General features: G+C 43.5%; 1 protein-coding gene across 1 annotated transcript in view; it reads left to right on the plus strand.

Moving 5' to 3' along the window:
* Positions 1 to 11,508, plus strand: part of LOC310936216 (teashirt homolog 1-like) — a gene marked incomplete at both ends in the record, with an annotated part of 28,449 nt that extends 16,941 nt beyond the window's left edge. Inside the window, one exon of the mRNA XM_083900237.1 lies at positions 8,126 to 11,508. Coding sequence (XP_083756363.1) covers positions 8,126 to 11,508 — 3,383 coding nt within the window. The remainder of the gene's footprint in view (positions 1 to 8,125) is intronic.
* Between the last annotated feature and the right edge of the window lie 735 nt (positions 11,509 to 12,243).

The following is a 12,243-nucleotide window of genomic DNA, read 5'->3' on the forward strand; positions in this document are numbered from 1 at the left end:
TTTCTCCTTCGTTATTTCTAACCGGTCTTTCTCTTTTTCCCTCTTCTTCCCACTCTGTCGTGACCCCCCCCACCCACACCCCTGTTTACTCTTTCCTTAGCCTGTTCATTTGTCTTCATAAGCCTAATTTATTTTCTCTGCCAGTTGAAAGCTGACAGCCATCAGTCTCTCTCTCTCTCTCCCACACACGTGGACGCGCACACACCTGACCTCCTGACACGTAGATAAATACACTAACATGTACTCACCAACGTGCAGGACTCTTTCCCTTCTTTTTATTCATTTACTCTGTCTTTATTACCTCACAGACTCCTCTGAGGTCAGCTTTACGGTCTCATACCCTCCGTTTTACCCCTGTCCTCCACCTCCTCCAACCCCCAAAACCCTCCCCATTAACATTACAGAAGATGGATGTGTCTTCATAGCGGGGATTGATTGCGGATATAGAGTTATGGTGCCATTTATGTGTGTGTGTGTGTGTTGGATGGAGGGCACTTTGGGAGGTGGCGTCAGGAGCTGAAATGTGAGGGAGGCTTTTCTCTTGTTTTCCAGAACCTTCCAGCCGTTCGTTGTCTGTCCGCAGTCTGATATTGTGCTCTGTTGAAGGATTGCTTCCTCTCTTCCTGCCTCTCTCTCTCTCCGACTGTGAAGCTGTTCATAACCATTGTATGCTCTCTCTCTCTCACACACACACACACACACACACACAAACTCGCATATACAGGCATGCATAGTTGGACACAGACACAATTAGTTTGAGTTACTACTGATACTGAGTCCACTTTGAAAGCTTAAAACACAATCTCCTGACTCTGTCCAGAGACGCTTCTTCTATCCCTAATTCTTCCTCCCTTTTTTATTTTCTCCATTTCTCACTTTATCGCCATGTTCATGAGGACGGGGTTGAAAAAAATGCTGTGCAAATACACACACTCCAAACTGCTGAGTACTTCGGCTTATGCTTTTTTTTTTTGCATTACTTTGCTCTTCATCAGCCAATAAGATCCGAAACTGGTGTTGAAGCCAAAGAGGAGAACTTTTGTTTCCTGGATTTAATCACTGGCTTGTTAGTTGAGTAATTAGAATGAAACAGAGAGTCTCGATGTTAGCACAATTGTGTGAATTTCCCTGGTGTCACATGCAGTTAAAAGCCCTAAAATGTTTGGGGACGTTGGGTTGTCCCGAGCAGCATCCTGCCCTGAGGCTTTGGGATTAATTCATTTCCCTGATATGATTTTATGGATTCTGTTCTATGGTTTTCTTTGTCTGTCTATGTGCATGTTGGGAAAGTGAAGTTTGTCAGGTCTCTGAGGTCCTGTTCTCACAATGTCCTCAATGTTCTTGTGTGCAGGCTTGTGTTTGCTTATCTAGTGTTTGGGCTGTTCTTGGATGCCTTACTGAAAAGCAGACGGGGAAGAGAGGAGCTGTCGTGTCCCGGTCTCTTAAATCAGACCCACTGCTGTGCAGCCTGGTCACTACCAGCATTTAAAACAGGGATACTTATGAGCAAAATCAATGGAATTCAGATGAGCTCACATCAAGTTCAGATTTGATGAACTTTGATGGAGTTCATCAAATCAAATTTTGATGGAGTTGACATAGTTTTAACCATTGGACCATTGAATAGAAAATGTAGACGGATCAACATGGAGCATGTCTACTTTTATTTAAGCTCATCTGTCAGAGTATAAACTACTCAAAAACAGCATACAAACAAGCTGACATTCGCCCTTTTACACACAGCGTGTTCACCCTCTTTAATAATCCTCTGTTGAGTGAAAAGTAGAATAATCATTCTGTTGTCTTTGGAGCATTCTTTATTTTGTTTTGTTTGTGGCTGTGCCGGTGATTTCACTGTACAATTCAGGCTGCTTCCCTCCATCCGACAGTAAAGCACCAGATTCGGTGGAGTATGAATGTGTGCTTGCATGTTTTTTTCTCTCCTTGTGTTGCCGTTTCCCTTCTCCATGTTTTGTTTCCACAGCAGTGTTACAAAGTGGACGGCCTCTGTGAATTTAGAGGAGGGCTGACAGCATAGAGAAGGTTGATTGATGGCTTATTGTGCAACCAGACACGGCTAGACCGAACTGGTTAGGTTGTGACCCTGTTTTGGCCTTGTGCCCTCCAACTACTCTCTTTCTTACATATAAATATATATAAATGTAAACTTTTTTCTCTCCGTCTGCCTGTATCTCACCGTACCTCACGCACGATTCGACACACACAGTGCATAAATATACATGTACGTGCAGACACACACTTCCTCTTCTTCATGCTTCTTCTCCACCGCCCCTCCCCTCGTCTTCTTTGCTGCACTAAACTCATCATCGTTGCCATCATTCATTCTTGGCTGTTTCCTTTCTTCCTTCCTCTGCCCACTGTGTTTTCTTTGTCACCACTCCTTCAGGACAGGTTTTTGTCCCATGAGTCATTTCATCAGGTTTCACTTTGCAGCCACTGTTCATTCAGGTCCACAACACGCGGTCGCTTCCCGGGAAATGCAGCAAAGAGGATTCTTGACGCACAAATCCAATGCCTCTCTCGATTTTACTTCACCTACCAATTTGTGGGTGCGGAGGAATGTACCAACATGTGTCATGTTTGACAAATTCATGAGAGACTAAGTTAGCCTAAACAGCAGGCACACTAGTTTAAGCTATGGTTCAGACAGTTTCCCCCCCCCCTGCAATGATTTTCTGTTTCTATTCTCCACACAACCATAGTGATTTATGGTAATTATCCATCTTTGGGGTCATCCATCAACTGGTTGTTGCTAGGCGATGGGAGCAGCTGTTGTTTAGTCGTGGAAAGCTCCACTGTCAGTGGCAATGCAGGTGAATTCAAAAGACAGCATTGATGAAGCAAGAATAAAATCAGGCTTTTTTTTTGTTGTTAGATTGTTAATTATTTTTTAGATTTAAACTGATTTTGAACAGAATGAGTCACAAAAGTTAACTGCATGTTAAAAAAATTAGAGCCATGTAAAATCTCCTTATGTCAATAACAGAAGATTTATTTAATGAATAAGTATAAATCTAATTTGAAAACGTTCATATGTAAAAGAAATAGACTGCTTACCAAATGACATGTGTCTAATAAAGCCTAAATTGAATCAGTGCTTGGCAATGGTTGTGTAAATCTCACTCACATCATCATGAATTAGCATTAGTAATGCTTTATCTGTAGTTTGTCCGAAAACAAACCAGATGGTTTCACATGTATGTGCAGCACCAGATCAACGTCAGATAGTTTTGGGCGTTGGGGGGTTTGTGAAGAAGGTGGGGGTTGTTTGGCAGTAAAGTTGCAGCAGAAAGGCCTGGAATCCACGGTGCTGATGATCTAATGGCTGTTGTTTCATTTCAGAACAAGCAGGCGCTGACAGTTCAGGGAAAAGGTGATTTATAGACCACAGTCACTGTCACGGCGTGTTAAAACTGGTTCACGGGAGATCTGAACAAACGGATTGAAACAAAAGGATAACAAGAGAAACTTGAGAAGCTATTTCTTTCTTTTTTTGTCTCTTTCTTTCTTTCTTTCTTTCTCTCGGTTTGACCCATTTATAAAGGGGCTATTAGCATAGCATGTGTTCAAGTAGCTGCAAATTAACTGGAACATATGTAAAAGCCCACAGGGACAGTGCAGAGTTCTGGACAGTGTCATTTATCTTTCAGTTTGTACACATTTGGGAGACTGATGTATTTGATAAAGAATCCGGAGCAGTCGCCACAAATATCAAGCAAGAAAGAAAAAGTCCAAATTAAAATGCTGTCTGTACATGTAGCTTTCAGTCTGATGAGCAGATGTCTTGTTTTGTTTTGCCTTCACCAAGAAGCTTAGAAGGTGGATTTGTATGACTCGTGATGTGTAAGAAGCCTCAGAGATAATGTGCCATATGGTGGACTAGTTTATGTCGGTGGGCTTTTACATGTCATGTTAAGAATGCTTGGGGTTTAATAACGACTAGTAAATGGAATAACACTCGGCACGTATGCTGTTCTACTCTGCTCGTCTCACTGTACAAGCATTAGTAGTGTATTGAATCAAGTGCCTGCCTCCGCTACACTAGGTGGCGATAGGTCTACGTTTCAGCTTCTTAGTGTGAGGCATTCTCTGGTTGACCTTTAAAATATTACATTTTTTGAGCTGGCGGAGCAAACACTTGGTCTCTTCTTCAGTTCCTAAAATGTACTGATCTGGATTTTGCAATGTTTTCCTTGTCGGTGTCGTCTTCTTCTTCTTCTTCTGCACCAGTTTCTGCTGTAGTCATTTGACACCAATTGCATTATCTGGGTGTGAAATTTGAGAAATGGGACTTCTTGAAATTTCAGTTGGTTTGCAGATGTATTTTAAAAGTCTGACTAACACAATAATTTACACTATACCTATATTTATCTATTTTGTAGTGGATTGGGTTCCTCTGCCTTTTTATGCAGACCTGCATGAAAACCCGCGTTAGTCGTTTGTTGCCTTCAGGCTGAGAAGAGTCCGTGTGTCTTTGCCAGTTTTTCCTCGGTGTGTATTGTCCACACACACAGCCGTCCAAAGAGAGTGTCAGGTCCTATGAAACCACAGCACAACTATCCCAGAGTGGAAAAAAAGAGCAAGAATGAAGACGACAGTGGAGAGCAGAGAGAGACAGAGATTGCCTGACATACTAAACATTACCATAATTGGCTTTTCTACATGATAGGACAGAGGAAATAATAATGTCATTTTATTTACAGCCTTCCTCTCTGCTGAAACACGCACACACTCATGCAACACCGTACAGGTCAATGACACACACTGATCAGGCCTGTCCAAAGCCATCAGAGGTGAGTGGCAGGGAATGGAGGGACCAGTGACAAAGCGAAACGGGAGAGAGAAATAAGACTGCCACGCCAGAGCTCCCATTTTGAAGGGCTGCTAAACGGTGTGAGGGAGCTTCCCTCGCCGCCGCACTCCGAATGCAGCGCTCGGCCACGCAGGGTAAATCAGCAGGGTGAAAGCTGGCGGAATTGGACATTAGCACTGCAAATGAGAGTCGGGATTGCCCTCTTCTCAGAGACAACATGAATAAATGAAGAAGGTTTAGAGGGGGGAATGTGTTTGTGAATATGTGAGAAAGAGACTGAGGGGAGACTGCACTATAACATTGTTTTAAGTTGGTTATCGATCTATTTATCCATCTATGCAACTTTTTCATGCATATTGCTGTATATGTAAATTACTTACATTTTTAAAACATTAATACAGTGCAACACATTTTTTACATTTACAAGTAATACATTTTCTTAGTATAAGTCTCCATGAAGTGAGACGTGTGAGGCTGTTTGCATTACACTGAACCACCACACACACAGCTCACTACCTTCATGAGAACTGGACGTAATTTGGAAGCGTGTGTAAATGTGTGTGTGTTTATACGTGCCTGTGTGTGTGTGTGTGTGTGTGTGTGTGAGAGAGAGGGAGCGAGACTATGGGATGTCCAACTGTGGTGTCACCTGTATGCAGCAGGACATCCTGGACTCGGGGCACAACAATAGTGACAGGCTCGTCTCCAGACGCAGATGGCTTTGCTCCCCCACACCCACCACCCCACACCACCCCACCCCCATCAGCCACAGTGCATCCCTGCAATCACCTGACACACTGTGACACACACACACACACACAACATTTCAAACACACAAACCTCACCTCACTTACGCACACTTCATTTGGACACACACATGGCATAAATGTTACTCATTTCTCTTCCCTCTTGTATCATTCTTAGTATGTTACATGCTGTTTAACTTGTTTCTCTGTCATGTTTCGTTCTCTCTCTCTCACGCACACACACACACCTCTTGTTCACTGGCCTAAACACATCTTTTCTCCTCTCTTTTCAAAACTTCCCCCTTCTCCCTATCCTCTCTGACAGCACAAAGTGGGCTTACGTTTTTGACTGACAACCACAACAGACAACCACCCTCACCACACCACCCTCACCCCGGTTTTAATCCCTTCCCCATCCCTCCCTCCCACCCTCTCCTCTCCCTCTTTTGTTCTGAGTGACGCGGGAAAGCCGCCGTGTCAGCATCTTTTCCATCTCTGATTGCCTTATTAGCCGGCGGTGGCACCCGCAGCTTTTCTGACACAGATGGTGAAGGAGGAGACTCGAGCAGGAGGGGAGAAGAAAAAAAAAAAAAATGGCTGACTTGTGTTTGTTGTTGTTACTTTCCCCTCCCACCTCTTCTCAGGCTTGTTTGTGTGGACACTGACACCTCGAGCCGACACTGACACACTCCTGACAATGATGCCTGTCAAAGGCAGCATACGGAGGACGGCAGGGCAAAAAAACAGACTTAAGTGTTGGTGTACATTTTGTGTGTGAATGTGTGTGTGTGTGTGTGTGTTTGTACTGCTGTCAAGTTTCCTCTCACTTTGTCAGCGCGGCTGCTTTATCAAGCTTTATCACCGCATTGACTTTGAATGGGTTCAGTTTTGCATTCATTCGAGTACAGTGGGCCGATTGGGAGGACGAGACAGGTTGAAAGAGACAGCTGCTTTGGCAAAAGGTTAAAATCTCCTAATTTACTGAATAACTCAAGTGAATGATTTCAGCGTGGCCTGTGTATAATCAAGAGCTGACACTTAAGAGCAAAACTAACACCACGTTTAATTAACAAGAGGAAGGCTGCACTTTAAACGTGTATATTCCCTGACACACACACCAACATTAACACACATTTAAAGCAGAGAGAACAAGAGAGAGAGAGAGTTGCAGCTGTTGGACCTCCAGCTTTTCCAAGGCAGCAGTAAGAGGCACCTCACAAACATCAGGTATTATGTCCATTCCTATTATAGGATAGAGAGCTACATGCTGTTTGAAGCTGACAGCACATCTGCCTCCTCACTGGAGACTGATTCTGGCACCTCAGACAAGCATCTTCCTAGGGATGGATTTGGGGAGCTGCCTTTGCATATTTAACCCTCTATTTTTCTGCTTCTCTGTAATGCTTCCATCTTAATCTGCCTCTGAGACTGATATCTACGCCATTTGCTTCACTATTTTAGGGGCTGCAGTAAATCGACATCGAAAAAATTCGTTTAAATCCAGATTTTGGCCGCAAAAACATTTGTGCAATTTGTGAAACTGCAAATAAAAAAGGAAACAGGAATGTTTATATTGATAGTATAAACCCCTCTCTTTTTCTAAAATGGCACACTTGATGCTGAGAGTACTCAGGGAGCACAGGCAGTAACAACACGGCTTGTCATGTCCGCTGGCCATTTCCTAGCATCACGCTGTGAGGACTTCTACAGCGGATGCCAAGTTGACTCCAGCCAACCATGGCTTGGCACGGCGGATGCAGCTGGCATTTTTCTCCTCTATCTCTTACTTGAAAATACACAGTATGTGTGGCACGCTGACAGAATGAAGCGATTCAAAACTCAAGAACAGATCTTTAGTTTCACTTCGGCGACAACATAAACAATCAAATGCGGAAATGCTATCAGCTGTTGTAGAATTCCAGGTTGCTGATGAGGGGAAGTGTGTGAATGTTTGAATATGTTGAAATGTTTGCACAAATGCAGTGAATGCATCTCTTTTAATCCAGTGTTTCAGTTTGGTATGTTTCAGAGCAAACTTCAAAGAGACTCTTTAATAGGTCGATCGATGAGGCATGCTTGCCTTTTTACAGTTTTTTTTTATTTATTTATTTCTACTGAGACAGCAGTGTCTTCATTTCTGTTGTGAAGTAACAGATCTTACCGCATGATAAATAAGTATCATCATGTCTCAGGATTTGATTGCTGCATAATTTGAAATTGTGCTTGTTTTTACTTTTTGAACAAAGCAGAGCGATTTCTGTAGCTCATCTCTGCTCTCTGCCCTTGCTGAGCTGTAGTGTTCAATAGCTTCATTAGGCAGTGCAGTGGAGAGGACGATCTGTCATTGTCAAGATATGGATGTTTGCCACTTTATTATTGCAAATATGTGTCTTCTTCTGGGACTATTGACAAAAATACTCTTTAGGATTATTACACATACCACCTACACATAGAATGTGGAGAAATGTCTAATTTGTATCAAATATGGATATATTTATGCATAAAAACATCTAATGTCACATTTCTATTTGTTTTGTTTTCACAGCTTATGGACCCGAGGATGAATTTACATTGGACAAAATTGATGAAGAGGAACATCTGCTGGATGACGGCCTCTCTCTGGATGGTCAAGACGCAGATTATCTCTTCAATGAGGACGAGGAGGGAAGAGATCACTACAGCTGCCAAAACTCTCCATTCAGCAATGGCACTAACCCAGATGCTGGGTACGCCTCCCCACTCAGCACAACCAGTGACCAACTGGTGGACCTTAAAACCTCCTCCTCCTCTAGTGATGGTCAGGACAAGGTAGTGGAGAAAGTAGAGGAGAGCACAGAGTCCATCAATGGCCTCTCACTGCAGGACAGTCTGGCAAAAATGAAAGCCGTCTATGCAAACCTGATCTCAGATGCCTCCTGGTCCAGCATTGCTTTGGATATGCTTAAAAGTAAGCAAGGGAATCTTGCAGCTAGCAACGGCAACGGGGGCAGTCACAAAGGGAGCAATGGGTTCCTGAACAGTCCCAGCACAGGGGATGTCCATGTGAAAAGCAGATGTAGCAGTAGCAATGCCTCAGCCACTACTAATACCACCAGCAGTACCACCACAAGGACGGTGACAAGCAGCAGCAATAGTGGCACTATTGTAAATTCTGGCAGCACAGGAGGCTTAGCATATGATTGGCACCAGGCAGCATTGGCCAAAACCCTCCAGCATACTCCATACCAACTCCTTCCTGAGCCTAGCCTTTTCAGCACCGTGCAGCTTTACAGACAAAACAATAAACTCTACGGCCCCGTGTTTACTGGTGCCAGCAAGTTCAGGTGCAAGGACTGCAGTGGAGCCTATGACACTTTGGTTGGCCTGACAGTACACATGAATGAAACAGGCCATTACCGCGATGACAACAAGGATACCGAGAATGACAGAAGCAAGACTTGGTCCAAGCCACGCAAGCGCTCCCTGTTAGAGATGGAAGGCAAAGAAGATGCCCAGAAAGTTCTTAAATGCATGTACTGTGGCCACTCTTTTGAATCCTTGCAAGACCTTAGTGTCCACATGATCAAAACAAAACACTATCAGAAAGTGCCTCTAAAAGAACCAATGCAAGCCCTCACCTCAAAGCTGGTTCCCCCAACCAAAAAAAGAGCATTTCAAGACTTATTGTCCCCAAGTTCGCCGGAGTCTGTGTCATCTGGCATACTACTGGGCGATTCCTCCAAAGACCAAAAAATGGCCAATCCCTATGTCACTCCTAACAATCGATATGGTTACCAAAATGGTGCCAGCTATACTTGGCAGTTCGAGGCACGTAAGGCACAAATTCTTAAATGCATGGAATGTGGCAGTTCACACGATACCTTGCAACAACTGACTGCCCACATGATGGTCACCGGACACTTTCTGAAAGTCACAAACTCAGCTTCTAAAAAGGGTAAGCAGTTGGTATTTGATCCCATCACTGAGGAGAAAATCCAGTCAATTCCTCTGCCACCAAGTACCACACGACTCCCAGCGCCCAACGGGAAGTCACAGACTGATTCGCCAATGCACCCCTGTAGCCCAGAGGAGAGAAATGAAGAAAGGAGAGATGTAGAGATGGATGAAGAGAAAATGGAACATAGGGAACCAGTGAAAAAAATCAAAGAGGAGAAAGAAGATCCTCCTGAAAAACCTGAAAAACCAGGAAAGGCTAGATCTTACCAATATCTGACAGAAGAAGACTTAGAAGAGACGCCCAAAGGTGGCCTGGACATTCTAAAATCTTTAGAGAACACAGTTTCAAGTGCAATCAGCAAGGCCCAAACAGGTACACCCACCTGGGGCGGATACACTAGCATTCATGCTGCCTATCAGCTCCATGGATCTTTCAAGTCTAGCTTGCCCTCCTGTGCACAGGTCCAGCCTTTGTTCAGCAGCAACAATTTGAAGGCACTGTCCTCTGAGTTAGGTACCCTGATCCATTCACCAGGGAGCCCCTCACCACCTCCATGTCACAGAAGCAATGTACTGGCCATGGAGGAATTAGTAGAAAAGGTGACTGGGAAAGGTTCAGTGAAGACTGAAAAAGAGGAAAAACGTGTAGAAAATAAGTGCAGGCCCACAAAGTCACCATTGCCAAATCCTAAGGATAAGCTTCCTTCCCTCAGTACTGAAAATCTCTCAAAGGTAATGAAAGAGTCTGCAGCAGAGGGCCATACAGAATCAAAAGGTGAAGAGGGAGAGCGGATAGAAAGCAAATTAGAGAGACACATTAAGAGTGAAGTAGATTCCCCAAAAAAGCTTGTTAGTAATGGCTGCAATAACCTGAGCATCATCACTGATCACTCACCTGAACAACCACTTGTGAACCCTCTCAGTGCGTTGCAGTCGATCATGAACAACCATTTGGGGAAAGCTTCCAAAGTGTCCACGCCATTCATAGACCCCTTTGCTGTGCTTCATAAGATCAGCAGCAACTCTCCTCAAAGCAAGTCAGCAGAACCTGTGCATCAGTACCACAACAACAACAACAACAACAACAACGATGATGATGATGATGATCAGCCCATGGACTTGACAAAATCCAAAAACATTAATGGGAGTACACCAAAGGGTACTTTTACAACACCAAACAACAACAACAACAGCATTAACAACAGCAAACCAACATTCCGAGCTTTCTCTCAGTCATCTTCTCCACCTCTGCGGGAGAACGCTTTGATGGATATTTCAGACATGGTGAAAAATCTGACTGGTCGTTTGACACCAAAGTCTACCACGCCGTCCTCCGTCTCTGAGAAATCAGACATCGACAGCTGTAGTTTTGAGGATGGCATGGAGGAGCTGTCTCCCATCCAAAGACGAAAGGGTAGACAGTCAAACTGGAATCCTCAACATCTCCTGATTCTTCAGGCCCAGTTTGCCTCCAGTCTTAGGGAGACTCCTGACGGAAAGTTTGTAATTACTGACTTGGGGCCCCAGGAACGGGTCCACATCTGTAAATTCACTGGTCTCTCCATGACTACTATCTCCCATTGGCTGGCCAATGTAAAATATCAATTAAAACGGACAGGAGGAACAAAGTTCCTCAAAAATATTGACTCTGGCCAGCCTTTGTTTTTGTGCAGTGACTGTGCATCCCAGTTCAGAACTGCCAACGCCTACATTCATCATTTGGAGTCCCATCTCGGGTTTACCCTGAAGGACCTTGCAAAGCTTTCCATAGACTTATTAGAGCAGCAAGCAGTTGGCAGAATAGACGACAAGTCTTTCGGTTCTTCTGGACTCTTGGAAGAAGACGCCGGTTCAATTTACCAGTGCAAACTGTGTAATCGGACATTTTTAAGCAAACATGCAATCAAATTGCACCTTTGCAAAACACATGGAAAGTCACCAGAGGACCATCTCATCTTTGTAAAGGAGCTGGAAAAGTTTGACAAACAATAAAGTCAGATTTAGCTGGCAGCATGACAGACTATCATTGCACTATAACTCTACGCCACAATCTGTCATAACAGATAGTGCCACAGCTGCATTGACCACTGATGGGACACAAAAAACATGGTAGCTTTAAAGATCCAGTGTAAAGAATTAGTGACGTCGAATTGTGAGACTGACATAATCATAACAAACGCAAGACTCCGCTACTCACCCATCTTTTTTCCAAAGCATGTCAGGGAGCTACGGTGGCCTTCACATACCAGAAAGGATATTGTTGTGGTTCTTCTTTTGTGTTATAGCCGTCCACTTCAAAATTCTAAACTAATGTTCTGGTTGGAAAAGATGGCTGCCTCCGTAAACCAAGACCCTTGCCTAAAGTACATACTGTATAAAAGGCTACAAAAACCAAACAAGTTTTATTTTAAAGCGTTTATGCACTAATATAAACACACTTAATGGTAGTATATTCAATTTCTGCCAGTAAACCCTCCTAAATGTTACACACTGGACCTTTAATACCATTTACTAATGTAATTACATAACATTTAATGAATTAAAAAGCTGAATAATAATAGTAATGTTTAATTTTTTGGTAATATTAACGTACCAAATTGGTGCAGCAACCATGGCACTATGTAGTCACTGACTGATTGTTGCTTTTGTAATGCACTGCATCTTTTCTGAGCCTTTGGGGGGAAAAGTACATCTGTTGTTTTTAAAAACTGGACCATGCTCTTCTTT

Source organism: Microchirus variegatus, assembly GCF_963457635.1.
Source record: "Microchirus variegatus genome assembly, chromosome: 13".
NCBI classification, from domain to species: Eukaryota; Metazoa; Chordata; class Actinopteri; order Pleuronectiformes; family Soleidae; genus Microchirus; species Microchirus variegatus.